Source organism: Dromaius novaehollandiae, chromosome 5 (assembly GCF_036370855.1).
Source record: "Dromaius novaehollandiae isolate bDroNov1 chromosome 5, bDroNov1.hap1, whole genome shotgun sequence".
Classification (NCBI taxonomy): domain Eukaryota; kingdom Metazoa; phylum Chordata; class Aves; order Casuariiformes; family Dromaiidae; genus Dromaius; species Dromaius novaehollandiae.
Genome location: NC_088102.1, coordinates 45,358,038 through 45,376,439, shown reverse-complemented (window position 1 = coordinate 45,376,439; position 18,402 = coordinate 45,358,038). Strand labels below are relative to the sequence as shown.

The 18,402-nt window shown below is 46.3% G+C and overlaps 1 protein-coding gene across 3 annotated transcripts in view; it reads left to right on the top strand.

Annotated features, from left to right (window-relative positions):
- LRP4 (LDL receptor related protein 4) overlaps window positions 1-18,402 on the top strand; it is an 85,320-nt gene that overhangs the window by 53,739 nt on the left and 13,179 nt on the right. For 2 of the 3 annotated variants that reach the window (XM_064512682.1, XM_064512684.1), the window contains exons 4-23: window positions 1,869-1,982; window positions 2,456-2,572; window positions 4,965-5,093; window positions 5,442-5,561; window positions 5,691-5,816; window positions 8,039-8,164; window positions 8,622-8,756; window positions 8,925-9,050; window positions 10,056-10,286; window positions 10,581-10,737; window positions 11,097-11,314; window positions 11,665-11,841; window positions 12,478-12,603; window positions 13,313-13,521; window positions 14,141-14,222; window positions 14,873-14,978; window positions 15,961-16,162; window positions 16,485-16,674; window positions 16,929-17,060; window positions 17,708-17,848. In XM_064512682.1, coding sequence (XP_064368752.1) covers window positions 1,869-1,982; window positions 2,456-2,572; window positions 4,965-5,093; window positions 5,442-5,561; window positions 5,691-5,816; window positions 8,039-8,164; window positions 8,622-8,756; window positions 8,925-9,050; window positions 10,056-10,286; window positions 10,581-10,737; window positions 11,097-11,314; window positions 11,665-11,841; window positions 12,478-12,603; window positions 13,313-13,521; window positions 14,141-14,222; window positions 14,873-14,978; window positions 15,961-16,162; window positions 16,485-16,674; window positions 16,929-17,060; window positions 17,708-17,848 — 2,964 coding nt within the window. The remainder of the gene's footprint in view (window positions 1-1,868; window positions 1,983-2,455; window positions 2,573-4,964; window positions 5,094-5,441; window positions 5,562-5,690; window positions 5,817-8,038; window positions 8,165-8,621; window positions 8,757-8,924; window positions 9,051-10,055; window positions 10,287-10,580; window positions 10,738-11,096; window positions 11,315-11,664; window positions 11,842-12,477; window positions 12,604-13,312; window positions 13,522-14,140; window positions 14,223-14,872; window positions 14,979-15,960; window positions 16,163-16,484; window positions 16,675-16,928; window positions 17,061-17,707; window positions 17,849-18,402) is intronic. The other variant, XM_064512683.1, reaches the window with a different exon arrangement.

Below are 18,402 nucleotides of genomic sequence, written 5' to 3'. Positions count from 1 at the left end.
TGCTTTGGCACCTGGCTTGCTATTCAGCTCTCTGTCCTGGGGGAAGGGATGCCTCTCCATCCAGCTGGAGAACAGTTTATACCCTGCAGCCTGGAGTTAATGTCCCATGAAGCACTTCCCCAAGCTGTTCGTGTGCGCTCCTGTTCGTGTAAATGCCTAACCCCTTCCAACCGAACTGCCTGTCTGGCTGACTTCCTGTGGCTTTGGGTTCCACTGTCTGACTTTTCTGCTGTGCAGAGCTGTCCCCAGTGTCCTTGCCCTTCAGACAGAGCTCCCTGAGGAGAGGTGCTGTAGGGATGCTGCCTGTACAGAGATGGGTTACCCTGAAAGCTGATGGTCTGCCATCATGAGAGGCCCAACTTCAAAAGACCTGCTCTGGCAGGCCACTAGCTGTGGGCACACCTATGGCTACTGTTATGCCTGTAAAACTGGTTCAAATGGAAAGAATTTTGCCTGTGCTATTGGAGCTCAGCCCCATCCTTTTCCCTTTGTGCTGAGGACAAGGGTTACTTGTGGTTGGCTTTCATTAGCAAAGGGTGTTCAGGGATACAACTTCCCTTCCCTGCAACAAATCAGCCTGTCTGTCCTTGGCAGCATGTGCCAGGGAACCAGTCTGTTATGTAGTAGTTGAGCTTCAGCTTCTCTGAGACTGCACTGGTTGCTAGGGCCAGCATCAGGCTGCAGTTAGGAGCAGGACTGTTTTGCTGTCCGGTGAAGATGGTTGCAGCTACTTAATAGGTGTTGCTCTGCAGCCCTTGAATTCCGCAAAAGTTGTGTGCGTGGTGCTCCAGAGTGGCCCTGATAGAGGAGCCACATCTCAAGAAAACAAAAATAAAGCTCCTGGCTGTAAAGTATTCCGTGTCATTTTAGGCATTCACACAATGCTTGCATGGGAACAAATTCACTTATTGGTGGGTATGCCCCTGATCTTTGCTCATCCTTTTGGGCGAAGGGCTGGAGAAACGGAGGTCTGACATCCTGTGTGATGCTGTGTATGACAGGACTAAGCTCAGTTCTTCCAATCTCCAGTGATTTTCCTGAAACAAAAGGTATATAGATCTGAGTCTGTTTAGTATTCTGTTTCTCAGAACAGGTCGGAGTGCCCTCATATGTAAGACAACAGTGGGAAAAGGTGACCAAAAGATTCAGAGACTATTGAAAGGAAGAAGGCAAGGTTCAGTAAAGAGGAGACTTCTGGAGAGTTGTCCAGGCACTTACTGTGGGAGAGTTTCCCTTGGATTAAGGTCCTCAGGTGCTAATTTTGCAGTCCCCTTCCTTTCCATGCTGGCCTGCAGACAAGCCTCTGTTAAAAGTTTGACAAAGAGGGTGGAAAGAGCCTGCAAATACTGGAAAGCTGGGATGAGGAAGCTTAAATTTTCTCTCTCCCTTTTCAGTGAGTATTTCCTTTCCTTTGAAGATAGCTTTGGCATTTTTGTGAAAAGAAGGTGGAGCTATAATTTGACAAGCAAATATTTGTTTGATAGGATCTATTCATTTCTTTAAAAAGTGGCCTGGTTTGCTTCTTTGTGTGTGTGTGGGGGGGAATCTCTTGAGCCTGGCTTGGGGCTGCGCAAAAATCCCGGCACAGGGTGGGTGGCTCTGTTGCTCTGTTCCAGGTACATCTTTCCACCTGTGCTTTGAAGTTTTAGAGCTTTCTGTATGAGTGACTAGCAGTTGGAGTGGAAGAGAGAGACTCAAGGAATCTCACAGTGCCCTCTTGGTATTATTAGGGGAAGGGAAATGAACACTCCAGCATGGTGGTGTCCTCAGAAGAGGATGTTGCTCCATTTGTGACATGCCACCGACTTGGTGTTCTGCAAGGTAAGTCTTGTCTTGCCTTCAGCTTACTCTCCTTTGTGTCCCTGCAGCACCACGGGAATGTGAGGAAGATGAATTCTCATGTCAGAATGGATACTGCATCCGCAGCCTATGGCACTGTGATGGTGATAATGACTGTGGTGACAACAGCGATGAACAGTGTGGTGAGTAATGTGGCCCTACCAATGCAATGAATGACAGTGTCGGCTGCTTGCCCTGCCAGTGCTTACAAAGGGGTTGTGCAGACCCCTACTTGGACAGTTTAGTGATTCCCCTTTAACACAGCGAGGGCTTGCAGCTGGCTTGTCTGGACTGGCCTTGTAGGATATTCCCTTCCCATAGATGGCTGCTTGTGATCTGAGGCTGTGTGGCTCACCTACCAGGCAAAAATCACTTGACACTTATTACTCCTTGACATAGCATTGTGAATTCCCATGGATTCCTTTTGCATCCATTACTCTGCACCAGCTAAATGAACACTGATGGGTTAGCCCAGGTACTGCATGACATGGGCATGTTAGGTTTAATGAGCAGTCTTGTTGTTTGAGGGTGCCCTAGGAACTTCAGAAGCATGGTGCGGTCATTTCCTGGGTACACAGAGAAAAGTCAAGGCTTGGTTTGCGTTGTGTCTCAGCAGATATGAGAAAGTGCTCAGAGAAGGAGTTTCGCTGCAGTGACGGTAGCTGCATAGCTGAGCACTGGTTCTGTGATGGCGACACAGACTGCAAGGATGGCTCAGATGAAGAGAACTGCCGTAAGTGCTCTCCTTGCTTTGTAACCGCAGGAAATAGCCCTTTGGACCTGCCGCTGTCTTGGGATTTGGCATGTTTTCTACAGAAGTGATCAGAAGCGGGTTAGTCCTGACTGTACTGGCAGCTATGCTATCTTCTGTTGTCTGCCTCAGAGGGCACAAGAGGATGGTGTGTCTCTTTTACCACATTGCACCATTGGACTGTTCCTAGCTGCTTCTCTCTTCTTTCCCAAGGCGGTGTGACCTTGAGCCAGAGCAGGGCCTTATGCTTTAGTGAATACAGCTCTATATTAAACCATGGGAGCTGGAGGACATGGGGGAAGGAGAGAAAACTGTTCCCCTCCTTATTGTCTTGTCTTATTCCTGCCAGAAATTCTTGGGGAGCTCTGTCCACTGACAGTATCCTCAGGGACTGCACGACTCCGCCATGCCAACCTCTCCTCACTCAGATCTTTTATTCAGGACTCTGTCCAGTAAGGGCCAGTAGGATGAGTGAGCTGGAAGCTGATTTGGTTGATGGGGATGGGGGGAGCTGTGAGAGCCTACAACAGTTGTTTTGTGCCCCACTTTCACAGGCTTGTAGCAAGTGGGACAGGAGCCTATTATGTCCCTTACTGACCCCCACCACCTCTCTCCCATGTCTCTGAGCAGCAGTTAGTGTCTGTGGAAGTTGCAGTGGTCCCTTCCCCCACCCTGCTCTCAAAGGCATTTTGCAGAATTTGTTCTAGATAGCAGGAAACTTCAAAAGGCTCTGGGAGGGGGATCAGGGCCGCCAACTCCTGAAGGGCAGGGGGAATGGATGCATGGGGGAGTTGTCTTTTATCTCTCCAGATAATGAGAGTTGGCAGGGAGCCAGGGGCTGCAAACATTTCTAAGCCAGGAAAGTGCTCTGAGAGGAAGCCAGCCTTGCTCCCTCTCCTTTCCTCCTCTCTCCTTTCTCACTCCCTTGCCTGCCACTTCCCTGCAGGCTGTGAATAGGCCCTGGGGAAGGGAGGGGAGATGTTTCAACCTTGCCCCTATTGGGGTGTGGGGACAGCTGGAATTGGTGCCTCCTGTCAGAAAAAGCTGGAATGCTTCTCAGATCCTGGCTAGCTATTTTCTCTACTCTGTAAGACATTTTAAGGATAGGCACTTTGCTAAGAAGCTCAGTTTGGCTACCTCCCTCTCTCTTATTACCATCTTTCATGTGGTTGCCATCTTTATCTCCGATCCTGCCTCTTCATTCATCTAGGATGAGGTGGAACTCTGCTCTTCTTTTTTTGTTGTTGGTGGTGGTGGCGGTTTTTTGTTTTGTGGTTACAATTGAATAACACTAAAACGCTTGGTAATGTGTGCCTCACCAAAGGAATCCGAAAGGTTTGTTTGGGTCTCCTTGAGAAGAAAATGAAGTCAGTGACTTAAATTCTTGGAGATGCCAGCATGGTTCATGTCCCAGGCTCTGTCAGTCTTTTTTTCCCCTTTTATTTCATGGATTTATTATTTGAGCTCCTCAGCTGAAGACTGTGTGTATGCCTGAAACATGCAATTCATTCGCTGGACAATATGAGAAGAGGTGTCAGATTCTGTCACGTGGGACTTGGATATTTTTCATCACTTTCCACGTAGTGTACTGCTGAAGAGAGAACAGTGGGGAAATCCTTGACTATAAGTTTGCTGGCCTCTGCCCAGGGTCATCTGTCTGGCAGTACTCCTTACTGATAAGGCACAGTTTGTTTTGGCGACATCTTGAGAGGAAAGGGAGGGGTAAAACCTCAAAAATCAGGTACAGACCTGGGCACCTTAATGCTCACTTCCTTTGCTCTTCAAGTGTTTATTTTTGTTAGGGTTGTAAAGGAATTGTTCCTTTATGTTTCCATATTTTGACCTCGCGTTCTGACATACCTCAATCCTTAATATAGAGCTACCCCAGAGAATAGCTTTATTTTTCCTTCTGTTTTTTTATCTGCCTTTCGAGGTTTAATAAACAATTTAAACTCCTTCCAGAGGGCACTAAGCCATAGTATCTTTAATGTAAGACAGAAGAAGGTGACACTCCTGGATCCTCTTTCTTGCTTTGCCATCATCCCCTTCTTTCTGCATGGTTGCTTCCTCCTCTACAACTTCATGACTCTCGGAAGGTTCGTGTTTGTAGAGTAACACCCTGTGTGAGTTTTTTAGTGGGTTGACTGTGCAGCTGCCTTGATACACAACTTTAAACCACTCCCTAGTGAAGCACAAACAACATTCAAGTTCCTCTCTGTAATACAGGTCATACAGAGGTATGCAGCAGCGGCTGGTAATTTTGACCACTTTTGCAGTGAATGCTTGCTAGTCCATTATTAGATTGAAGAAGGTAACATCTAAATTGGATTGTACTCTGTCACCTCAGATGTGTTTCCTGTTACTCCCTTGTTAGCATCAGATGTTCCAGCTGCCACCTGCAGCTTGGAGGAGTTCCAGTGTGCGTATGGACGCTGCATCTTGGACATCTACCACTGTGATGGGGATGATGACTGTGGGGACTGGTCTGATGAATCTGATTGCTGTAAGTTAGTACAGGGTGATATACTGGTCCAAGCATCTGACTTGCAAACTTAAATGGATCTGGCATTGGTTGGGGGAAGGGTTGCTGTATAGACAGCTGTCTAGTGGTGACACACAAACTAGCTCTTTCATTTTTATATTTTCTAATGCAGGAATGTGGGAGTGTTGGTGGGAGTTACTGTGTAGTGAGGGCACTTCTATATACAGGAATTGAAAATGTTTCCAGAAGGGGTCTATTCAAGACCGAGTTCTATGATAACAAAGCACAAGGATGGCACTGAGGGATTTTTGAGGATGTTCCGTTAGTCTGAATTTGCTCTTTATATTCTTTACCTATTCGTTTCTGCAGCATCTCACCAGCCATGTCGCTCCGGGGAGTTCATGTGCAACAGTGGCTTGTGCATTAATGCTGGCTGGAGGTGTGATGGAGACTTCGACTGTGACGACCAGTCAGATGAGAGAAACTGCAGTGAGTGATGGGGATTGGTGGGAGTGTTCAGTTTCTGTAGATGCAAGACTGTGTGCGGGAGCATTAGCTTTGGAACAGGTCTCTTCTGATCCTCCTTGCTTATCTAATTGTCTCTTTTTGGTCCCTCAGCTACATCTATGTGCACTGCTGACCAGTTCCGCTGTAAATCAGGCCGCTGTGTCCGTCTGTCCTGGCGCTGTGATGGGGAAGATGACTGCTCTGACAACAGTGATGAGGAGAACTGTGAGAACACAGGTTTGGCCTGCTGCATTGCTGCTTGTAGCTAATGTTTCCATCTTGGAGGTAATAGGTAGTAAGTCGCCTGGATGACTCGATTGAGTTCAGCCTAGACTTCGCTAGACTTCCCATGTTTCCCAAAGCACAGGATCTGTAGGCTATTGTCTACACTTGCAAACAGGTCCAGGTCTGTGTACTTAAACTCACTTAAATACTCACTTTCTGGTCAGCTATTAGATCCCTGTATCTTCCTATCCTGTCTCCACACTATGAATTACCACATAAGTCTGAGACAATTCCATTCAGACTTTGAAACACTAATAGTGTGTGTGAAATTGTTACCCATGTCTAATGGACTGAGTTTAACTCATGCCTTCACAAAAGTTTGGGATAGCTTTACTGCTGCCACATGAAATTGCCAAGCGATTCTATAGGGGAATAGAATCAGAAAGGGCATTTAATGAAAGTGAAGGATAGACCTTTGTTTTAAAGATAAAGGGTGCCAGACACCTTCAGGCATTTTTGTTCAGGAGCCTCTCTTCCTCTTTCTAGCAATCATCTCACGTATAGCCATTCTTTTATATAATGGTGGATATGGTGAAGAGAAAGGTTTCAACACATCCTAGTGTTGTGATAGCCCTCAGAGAATGCCTGGAGTCTTCCTTTTTGCTTAGCTCCTCTAGGATGTCTGAAGGCCTTGCTGAGGCAAGTGTGTACTGGTCAGTGAGTTTCTCCCAGTGAGTTAGAGCCTAGGTGTTCATACTGACACTTCTGGATCAGTGTATTTTAGTGAGTTTAAGGGTGACAAAAGGGATTTGTAAAACTGTGCCTGTTGTTTGGGCCTGTTGGAGATGGGATAGTGACTGCTGCACAAAGATAGATGAGCTCAGAGGGCTTGGAGAGGCACACTTTGTAGTAGTTTGAGAGCTGCTGCTCTAGATCTGTCAGCTGTCATGAGCACCAGTGTGCAGGAGATGGTGCTGGTCCTGAAAACAGCAATTACACTAACAGGCAAGGTGATAACCCTGTTGTTCTCATCCTGATAGCCAAGTTATTGAAAACAAACATTGAAGGAATAGTTGCAGCCCAGAAGCCCAATCAAACTTCCAGGGTCACTGAAATTCAAAAAAAGAAAGGGGAAAAAAAGCAGGTAAAAGGTAACTGAAGGTTTCCAGTCCTAGCAGAATGTGCACTTTATGAATGTCTGTAGCAGGAGTTTAAAAACCTGTGTCATCTCTGATATTTTTATCATGTACAGTGAGAAAATTCCTAGGGCAGTATGAGATCAGCTCATGTAAGGATCTTTATGATCATTATGATAAATGCAATTCAAGTTTAGGAATCCTTCCTATGAACCACTTATGTGCTCTGAAAGGTGAGTTTCCATGTGATTTGTTTTTGTTTCCAGTTGGTGGGTCTGTTGGTTCTTACTAGTACTTGCTCTTAGTCTCACAGCTGCCCATTTCCGTGCAGCTTACAGGCACTCTGCCAATCTAGTTGTTTTTTGGTGATAGCTCTATTGTTGCGTTGTCTTGCTAGGATGATCAGAGGGTGATGATTTAGAAATCACTAACTGAGTCAGCTTGAGAGGTACAAGAAATAAGAGGCAACAGGACAGTGCAGTTATCGCTGAAGAAACATATTGGCAGAGTCCCTACAAACAGCATTACTTTACTTACAAGAATACTCTGTAGAGTGTCTCTGCCAACAGCAGAAGTTGAAGTGTGTAGCTCATGTGTGAAATCCTGTTCCCCGAGCTCAGATTTCAAGGATGCGTATAAATCCCATTCCAAGTCTGTCACAGTGCAGTTAGGGTTGGACAAGACACTCATTCCTAGGCAGGTTTAAGATCCATAGCCATGCTGGGGTGGCATCTCAGATGATTAAAGTCAGAAACTGGCTCCTCTCTGACATGCTGAGGAGAGATGTGGAATCTGGAACCAAAGGGAATTAAGCCAGGACCTTCCAGTCATTCTGAGAGAAACTAAATGGCTGAACTTCCTGATAAAGCAACATTAGATTCAGTCTGGAGGAGAGTTTGCAGGCCTCTGAATCAGCATAAAGATAAAAGGATCAGTAAGGGCTGCAAGATGAGGTGAATTCAAGGAAAGAGGACCATTGATTCGTGCTCATGTAATGATTGTAACAAATCTTGGAAAATGTTCTGCATCCTTTTATTTACCCTGACGGTTGTTCTATCAGGTGCCCTGTGTGCTTAATTTTTTCTTCCTCTGCTGCAGGAACCCCCCAGTGTGCCCCAGATCAGTTTCTGTGTGAGAATGGACGCTGCATTGGCCAGAGAAAGCTGTGCAATGGTGCAAATGATTGTGGAGATGGCAGTGATGAGAGCCCACATCATAACTGCCGTAAGTCTTCCAAGTCCAGTCTTAAACATAATCAGAGGCAGAGTCAATCTGGTATTCCTGAAGGACATATGTAGGGAAGGAAGCCCAGATTGCATTAATGGGAGGGTATGGGTTGAAAACTGAGGAAAACGACTTCTGTGGTGGTTTTACCAATTACAGATTGCAGAGAGGGAACAATGGGGAAAAGTTACTCTCTTGGGTGTAGAAGTTTGTTTTCAGAGACAGTGAATCCCAAAGCATGTTGTTCCAAGCTCCATTGTCCAGGTCTTAGGTGGGGCAGATCCCCTTTGGCTGTGGGCTTCCGGGGAGTGTTGTGACTGAGACAAGGCAGCTTCAGTCACTGCCTTCCTTCTCTTGCTCAGCCTGTTCTGAGAGGCGGCTGCTGTCCTAACAGCTGAGGACACAAGCAACTGCCTTGTGGTTTCAGCTTGGTTACCTTCACACATTGCTGTCACAGGTCCACGAACAGGGGAGGAAAACTGCAATATCAACAATGGTGGCTGTACTCAGAAGTGCCAGATGGTACGAGGGATGGTACAGTGCACCTGCCACACAGGTTACAGGCTCCTGGAAGATGGCCGGTCATGCCAAGGTGGGTTTTTGGAGTAGTAGCCTCCTCCCTGCTGCTTTGATTTGCTTGGAGATAATGGCTATGATAGGGTGTAAATCACATCATGAAAGCAGAAACAAGCTATCAGTGACATTTCCTGGCATGCTGATGATATAATAGTAACTTTGTCTCATTGTCTGCAACATGCAGATGTGAACGAATGTGCAGAGGAAGGTTACTGCAGCCAAGGCTGTACCAACAGTGAAGGAGGCTTCCAGTGCTGGTGTGAGCAAGGCTACGAGCTGCGACCTGACAAGCGCAGCTGCAAAGCTCTAGGTAAACAGGAATTCAGCTTTTCTCTCTCTCTCTCTCTCTCTCTCTCTCTCTCTCTCTCTCTCTGTGTGTGTGTGTGTGTGTGTGTGTGTGTGTGTGTGTGTGTGTGTGTTGGTCCAGTTCCCATAATTTTGTCTCTAATGCTTCACTGACAATGTTATTCTGTTCACCAAGTCAATCTGTGAGGCAGAGAAAGTACTCAGGTTTGTATTAGATCTGCACAGCTTTTCAGCAAATGCCTTTCAAAATATTTTTGTGATTTTGACCATGGAGAGGTACTTCGCTGTTTCCTTTCCTCCCCAGCTTTTTTTCTTTCTCTAGTCCATTACTACCTTGTCATTCCTGGTGACCCAGACCCTGGGGTAGAAATAGCATCCTACCTCTGATGCCTTCTTGTCAGTCAGGTTATATCATACCTCCTTGCTCTGATTTGACCTTCATTGATCGCTAGTCCTGAATGCCGCGAGTGGCTGCTGTATGGACACTTGATGTTTTTAAGGGCATCCATACATTTAACTTGACTCCTCAGCTTCCCTAATGTAACTCATAAAGGATTTCAATTTTTTTTTTCCCCCGGTGGAAATGTCCACTGAGCAGACTTCAACTATGTCCTGTCTTGCCTTGACAGTAAGCTGTGTAGAAGATGTGGTAGAGCATGTGGGTTTGTGTGGATGTGGGAGGTGGATATGAGAAAAGCAAACTACAGCCTAGCTGTCAGGTGTCTGCTTAGTGTTACGGCTTCAGACACTGAGGTGAGATGGTCTCAGATGGGACCTGGAGTGATCGGTTCTTGCTGAATGAATGTTTGCCAAGTGCTTTGAAACTACTCATCTCAGAGTTGGGACTGTGTGTTTGGGATGTGAAAACTTCTCTCTGATGTGTTTTGCACCTAGGCGTTGACTTCCTGTTGCCAGTACTGCAGAACTATGTTGTGGGACTTGAAGGAGAGGGAACGGCAGGCAGGACCCTGTCAAAGTACTCTAATGTTGTCTTCATGTATATCTTCAGGGCCAGAGCCAGTGCTGCTTTTTGCCAATCGGATTGATATCCGACAAGTGTTGCCTCATCGCTCGGAGTATACGCTGCTGCTGAACAACCTGGAAAATGCCATTGCTCTTGACTTCCACCACAGCAAGGAGCTGGTGTTCTGGTCTGATGTCACTCTGGACCGCATCATGAGGGCCAATCTGAATGGTAGCAATGTGGAAGAGGTGGTTTCCACAGGGCTGGAGAGCCCAGGTGCGTCACTGCAAAAAAGGCAAAGGCCTGGGGAACTAGTGATGGTGCGAGAGCAGGGATGAGTGAGTAGGGAGAAGCGGATACATGGTGTTCAAAATGGAACACATCTCCCTGAGCAAGGGGATGGGGTGGATGAAATGTGTGCAAGATCAGTGTCTCCCTGGACTCAGTTGTAGGGGAAAGAGGCAGAAAGACTGAGCTGGGCCTCTCCTGAGGCTGAGAGGGGAAGGGAACTGTTTCTGGGCAGAGGCTGTTCTTATTTTCATTCTGTGTTTAATTCTCTTCTGGAGATAGGTGGACTTGCTGTTGACTGGATCCATGACAAATTATACTGGACAGACTCTGGGACATCTCGAATTGAAGTAGCAAACTTGGATGGCACCCACAGGAAAGTGCTTCTGTGGCAAAACCTGGAGAAGCCACGAGCAATTGCCCTCCATCCTATGGAAGGGTGAGTGGGAACTTGGGGCCTCAGTGAGCCCTCCATACAAAAATGTCAGAGTGAACAATGATGACTGTTCTTGGTCACAAGGGCTGCCTTTGGGCTCAAACCTTTGTTTGCTATCACCAGTTTGAGGAACTGGATGGTGCTGGGAGGCTTCAGATCTTGAATTGTATTCTGGGCTTTTCAGGTCTCACCAGCCTGAAACTGAAGGCTGTTGCCTTGTTGGCTGTCACTTCTCCTGTGGCTGCGACTCTGTTTCATGCTCAAGGTCACAGGGATTATTGTTTTGCGCTGGATAGAAAGTGTTGCTTGGTGCAGGATGTGGGGCATCAGTTTCCTAGCCTGTTTCTCCCTGCTTCCTCCAGCACTATCTACTGGACTGACTGGGGCAACACTCCCCGCATTGAGTATTCCAACATGGATGGCTCCAATCGGCGCATCATTGCAGATACGCACCTCTTCTGGCCCAACGGACTGACCATTGACTATGCAGGGCACCGAATGTACTGGGTGGATGCCAAACACCATGTCATTGAGAGGGCTGACCTTGATGGGCGGAATAGGAAGGCTGTTATTAGCCAAGGTAAGAACGGGCTACTCACTTGAACAGCTCAGTGCAGTAAAAAAAGACAGTAGCATGAAGTAAGTTTCAGAACCACCTGCTTGGAGGTGGCTGCTGCTTCTATGTGAGTCTCCTATTCTTTCACTGTGGGATGAATTCTGCCATTGCTGAGGGATGAGCTTTACTATCATCTTCCCAGGCTTCAGCAAACAGGAGAGGGGAAGTGTCTGTTGCATTGGCATGAGGTGGATTTGATGGATTGACTGTGTTGAGGCTGAAGGGGCAATGGAAAGAGCTTTCCCTTGCCTCTCTGCAAGCCTGACTTCTGTATCACGTGATTGAAATGACCCTGTAATGGACTTCTATTACAGGCCTTCCGCACCCCTTTGCTATCACTGTGTTTGAGGACAGTCTGTACTGGACAGACTGGCACACCAAGAGCATCAACAGCGCCAACAAATTCACGGGCAAGAACCAGGAGATCATCCGCAACAAACTCCACTTCCCTATGGACATCCACACACTGCACCCTCAGCGCCAGCCAGCAGGTAACTGCAGTGAGGGTAGAGACCCAGCTGAGCCACTGGAAGACTTGCAGCTGCCATCCAGCCTGTTGGACAGGGAGATAACAAGGCTGAACCCAGGGCACTGACACATCCATCACCTCTGTCCTGTGCTCCCACAGAACTTGCTGCATCCAGCCTCTCAATCTTAGGTCCTTCAGCACCAGTAATCTGGTGCTGGATGTTACTACAGCTCCTCCTGCTGACATTGAGAGTGAATGTTTTTCAATAAGGAATATCTGTGGCTTGTCTACACGAGCTATTTTGGAAAAAAAAAAATTGTAAGGAGGCACAAATTATGAGTAACATCTCCACTACTCTTTTGAAATTACTGTAATCCACTCTGGAAGTTGGTTGAGGTAAATGCTTTATTTCAAAATCGACTCCTAAAAAATGGAGTTAATGCTTTAATGTATACCTTCTCTTATTCTCAAATAATTTTTCTGGGTAGACAAGTTAAGTTGCCTTATTCATGTGGGGCTCAGGCTCCATAACAGGCAAAGAGGAAGTTCATGCCAGTACCTGTAACAGACCTTTCCTTCTGCCTTTGCTGGCATTTTTCCTCATTCTCTTTACTCTTTGCCTTATGCGTGGTTGTTTTTTTGTCTTTGGCTACTTGAGCAGGGAGAAATCGTTGTGGGCCCAACAACGGGGGCTGTACTCACCTCTGCCTGCCAAGCAGCAAGGATTACACCTGTGCCTGCCCCACTGGCTTCCGCAAGACCAGCAGCCGTGCCTGTGCCCAGAGTAAGTGAAATGGGACCACAGCTTGCATGCCCAGGTGTTCAGCGGGTGGTAGAGGGTCGGCAATGGGAGTAAACAGCAGCTGTTACTTCCAAGGGATGCAACAGGGGAGACTGAGGTAGTGCTGGGGGCTCTGCTAGAGGATGCCTCAACTTTAGATATATTCCCCTTTCCCCTTGCTGGGCTTGGTGGGTAGGGGTGCAGAGAAGCTGTGCTCTTCAGTCCTTAATCCAGGGCTGCTATTGGTGCTGTGCTGCCTGTCATAGGTGACTGTTTCCCTAAAGCTCCCATAGGAGCTGCATCAGTGGTGAATAAAAAATTCAGACCTATTGACTGCCAGAATTATTCTTGGTTTGCAGCCAGATGGGAGAATTAGGCCAGCTGTCTCCTGGATTCTCAAAAGATGGCACAGCTCTTTGATTTGGAGAGAGATCTGTGCCATTCTTTTGAAGAGCATTGGCTGACTATTCTTTTTTTTTTTTTTCCCTGCCCGATAGGCACCCCCAGGAGACAGCTCCCAACAGGTCTGTTCTCCTTTCACCTCCTCTCCGTTAAGATGCCATTTTTGCTACATATAAAATCCTGGGCTGTGACCTACCAGTGAGAGGTGGTGTATGCAGTGGAGTTTGGATATAATAGGGAATTGTCTGTGTCTATCACTATGTTGTTGAACTTAGAGAAATTAAAAGAAGACCTTTCGACCTTTGATCAGGTCTTGACAAGTTCCTGCTTTTTGCCCGAAGGATGGACATCCGTCGGATCAGCTTTGACACAGATGACCTGTCAGATGATGTCATTCCCCTTGCTGATGTGCGAAGTGCTGTGGCTCTGGATTGGGACTCAAAAGATGATTATGTCTACTGGACAGATGTTAGCACTGACTCCATCAGCCGAGCTAAATGGGATGGATCAAGCCAAGAGGTACAGTGCTATGTGTGGGGATCATTTAGCCAGGAGACTCTCTGAGCATCAGATTTAAAGCTACTGGGGTAAACTGGCCTTCTAAGGAGTTGCAGCTCATGTTGTGACTTGTTCATTGAGCCACAGCTAGGCAAGCTAGAAGTGCTCTGAGATCACTTAAACGCTTCACACGTTTGCTGTACATTCATGCTTGTCTGGAAAAGCTTGAACTGGGACATGAAGCATGCTGATTTGCAAGCTGTGGGTGCTTCCTTTGTTGTAGTCCGAAAATCTGAAAGGAAGATGTATTGCATCCTCTGTTATGTACCACACTTGGAATAAGAGCCACGTTCCTTGGGACTGTTCTGTGTGCATTTCCTTTAGGCTAATATTGCCATCAAGGAAGAAAACAGAGTTCAGAAGTTTGGAGTTGCAGTTCGAACAGACTTGGAAAATAGATGTTAGTCCAAATGTGAGACTGAAATGAACCTTTAAGACCCTAATCCTCTCTCTTACGGCCTTGTTCTGCTTGGACTTTTGCCTTTTGAAAGTTTTGTTGTTAGTGAGCAGGTAGTGCATCGGGCTCAGTGCTTTCTCGTTAAGGTCTGTTTAGTGACTTTTTCTTTTTGTTCTTGTTTAGGTTGTGGTAGACACTAGCCTGGAAAGTCCAGCTGGACTGGCAATTGACTGGGTCACCAACAAGCTGTACTGGACTGATGCAGGTACTGGGATCCTCCACTTTACCGAGGGTTCAGTCTTCCTCACTAATCATGAAAATTCAGTAACAGCTGTATAGTTCCACTTCTGTCTCATCAAGATTTGTCTGTGTCTGTCTGGCAAAAAATGAAGTTTCATCTCATGTGTTTCTAACCAAGTGGGAGCTGATGTGGAATATTTTGTTTAATTCTCTCTCTGCAGTGTCCCCAATGCTAATTCTGTACAAAGGTTTGTATTAGAAGTCTAAGACCACTGTCTTCTTGCTGCAGGTGTGTTTGTGTATGTATGTTCCAGCAGTGTATCTTGGGGTGCAGTAGGCAGAATTTGAAGGATGTTCCCTGCCTGAGAGTAATAGTTCAGAGACGTGAGGAAGGTGACTCCTTTCTTGCTGTTCTCTTATGCCTACATAGATGCCTTAGGGGCCTGGTAGAGTGCTGTTCATCATCCATACAGGGCTCAGCACCAGTGGTGAACAGGTTGCTGATATCAGAGACCTTGTAGAAGATGGTACTTTGATCCATATTTCTTACCTGCCTTCCAGATAGGATGAAGGATGGAAGGAAGAGAAGAATGAATTGCTGTATGGATGCTTTTTCCTTATCTCTTGTGTTTCCTGAGGATTTTGATTTCTCTCTCATTCTCTCAATCTTTGCAGGAACAGATCGGATAGAGGTCTCCAACACAGATGGGACCATGAGGACTGTTCTGATCTGGGAGAACCTTGATAGACCTAGAGATATTGTGGTGGACCCTGTTGGAGGGTGAGAGATTCTTTTTTCTGGGATGATACGGCAATTCTTGTGTGTCTAAAGATGTTCAGGTTCTCTATTTTTGTACAATTGCCTTTCTCTCTGGCATTTTTGTTATATGAGCTGCCAAAGTCTGAAAGGAGAGACCTGCTTTTGGATGCTAGTAGAACAAGATAAGCAGAGATAATTGCCCTTAAGTTGTAATGCTTGCAGGAGCTTGCCAGTGTTTCCATTTGCTTATCCTGGGGATTTAGTAACTAAAGATCTGGTGTAAAAATGTTGAGAATGGGTCTCTCTAGATATTTGTATCTTTATTTCACATCTGTGTTGAATTTTTATTCAAGCTCTCTGCTTTTCAACCACAGTTCAATCAGAGGAATTTGTCCCAGTAAATTAGTGTTGATCCCAAGTGAGTTCTAATACTAGTGGCCTCTTGACTTCAGAGTATTGTGTCAGTGAGAGCACTGAGGGATCAGCTGTGCCATGGAAAGCAAACCTGAGAAGAGTAACAGAAATGAATGGCTTCAATAAAGGCTTTTGCTTTTGAATCACAGGACTTGAAGAGCTGAGGCTAGATTAGGGTGAATAGGCACAAGCTTGCCAGCCCTTGCTTTAGAACCATTGAAAGTCTTGAATGGAAGTGTGCTGTTCTTTCCTTGGCTGGATTACTGGAAGACTAGGGCTGCAAGAGTATAAATGTCCAGTGTCAGAGAGTGGGAAATAATTGCTTAATTATTAGGCCTTGTAAATACTTGAACATTTTTCTCCGTGTTGTATTTAGGTCAGAACATGGGCAGTAGAGGGGATATGAACTTTAGTACGGTTTTAGGAGTGTTACAAGAACCCAAGATTGGCCATAAAGACAGTGTTAGTCTGCTGCTGCTGCTGCCTCCTAGCTGCTGAAGGCACAAGGCTGTTTTGCTTCTCTGTTACACTGCTGAGCTATAGAGGCAGTGGAGTGTAGGCATTCACTTCTTTCTGGGCTTGTGTTCAGGTTCATGTACTGGACTGACTGGGGAGCCAGCCCGAAGATTGAGCGTGCTGGTATGGATGCCTCAAACCGCTTGGTGATCATCTCCTCCAACCTGACGTGGCCCAACGGTTTGGCTATTGACTATGAGTCACAGCGCTTGTACTGGGCAGACGCAGGCATGAAGACCATTGAGCATGCCAGCCTGGATGGGAGCAGCAGGAAGGTAAGGAAACCATCCTGAACAAGGAAGCTTGGGAACCTGAGGTGCAAGTCCTAGAGCAGAGTGCTTATGGCCCCTGCCTCTCTTTCCAGTTGAAAGTGAAATCCCCAAATCAAGGAATGCTCAGCTGCTTTCACTGGGAGAGAAGAGCTCCCCTTCAGTTGCAAACTGTGTGAGGGAACCTCAGTTTGAGGGCTCCTGCATTCCTCATCCCTCTCCTTTTGTTGTGACTGTTCCTATGATGTTGAGAGGGGGCAAGGGAAGCATATTGCCCTTACTGACTTCTTAGTAACGTTTTCTTGGGGGCTGGGGGTAATCTGACCAGGTGCTGATTGGGAGCAATCTGCCTCACCCCTTTGGACTTACTCTTTATGGCGAGAGAATCTACTGGACAGACTGGCAGGCCAAAAGCATCCAGAGTGCAGATAGAAGAACTGGGCAGGCTCGGGAAACGCTGCAGGACAATCTGGAGAACCTTATGGATATTCATGTTTTCCACCGGCACAGACCACCAGGTACAGAGCTCACCCCAAGCCATGCTTAGCTGAGAGCTTGCTTGGGCTCTGGTATGTGTCATGGCTCTCCTGCAAGGAGTTGGCCTGTCATCCCTCAAAGCTTTAAGACTCTGGGTGGAATACATGAGCATGAGAATAACTCTCTCATTTGTTTTTAAGGGTGTTCTCCTAGAATACGTTTCTGTAGCTGTCACACCCATTGTTTGTGCCTATGCTACTGGCTTATGCAATTTTTTTTCCTTCTTTTTCTATAGTGCACACAGTGTGTGAAGTTAGCAACGGAGGTTGCAGTCACCTGTGCCTTCTGGCACCTCTTCCAAAAGGTTACAGCTGTACCTGCCCTACTGGGATCAACCTGCAGTCTGATGGCAAGACCTGCTCCCCTGGTGAGTCCCTTCTGTAGATTCCTCATTGCAGCTGAATCTCAGCTACTTACTGCTCTTGTTTTGTTTGCACAAAAATGAGTTTTTTCTTATCTGCTTTGCCCTGTGAAAAGCCCACTAATGCTTGCACCTCTCATGTGAGTGGGAATTACTGTGAAGTAACCTGAGGGTATCTGGATTGATGCAGAAGAAATTTTCCTTGAAATTACAGTGGGCTTAACTAGATGTCACTTTTTTCCCCATACTTTTGCCCTAATCTTGAGGTGGATTCTCTTCTGACCTAGAAAGTGCTATACACTTTAACAGGTCTGTACACGCTCCTCCCATCAGCCTTCTTTTTGGAGGCCTTTTGGCTTCAGGCTATGGTACATCTGCTTTTGCATCTTAGCAAGAAAACTGACTTCTACTAATTCCTGTTCCCTACACATGTTAGCAAGAATAACTTTTCCATGAGAGCTCTCCTTTCCAACTTGGAAATAAAGATGTATTCCATGTCACTCAGTAAAGTTCTCAGACCCCCACAAGCAGAGATCTGAGACTTCCCCTTTTCCACTGAAGTGGAGGTCAGCTCCAGAATGTTCAGTAAAGGATGCCTGTAGTTGACTGGACTTGTCCTTTGCTGATACCTATCCATTTTCAACTCTCTGCAGGAATGACCAGCTTTCTAATCTTTGCCAGAAGGACTGACATCCGGATGGTCTCTCTGGATATTCCCTACTTTGCAGATGTTGTCGTCTCAGTCAATGTCACTATGAAGAACACCATTGCAGTTGGGGTGGATCCTCAGGAAGGTCTGAACTTCCTGATGTATCTAACTGCTTCTTGTGAAGGCAAAAAGTGACTTTAGTATCTAGATGTCTGAGTAAAGATCCGGGCACAGGTTTTACTGTAGGTTGTGAACTTGGGTAGATTTTTTTTTTCTTTAGTAGGTGCTGCAGATATTCCTTTCCCATCAGTCCTGTCCGTATACAAAAGCAGACAACCCCAACTATGTGGAAGAAGCTGCCTACTATATTGAGTCAGGTTCCTATGTAGCTTGGATTTAAGAAAGCTTGCCTCTCGCTGAAGTCTGTTATAGCAATAAAGCTGAGTCAGGCAGCTGTTGGCTCATATGAAATATGATGCTGTGCTGAATGTAAACCCACTGTGTATGGTAGGGTAGATGGTCTGATTACTGTCCTCTGGAACACGTGTCAAAATTAGATGTGGGATTCCATACTACTAGCTGGTAATGTGTTACATGTTTGTAGCCTTGTTAGAATAGCAGAGAGCTATCCAGAGACAGTGCTCTCACAATTTTTGGGAAGGATTGGAACAAGAGATTTTGTACTGTTTTATCACTCTA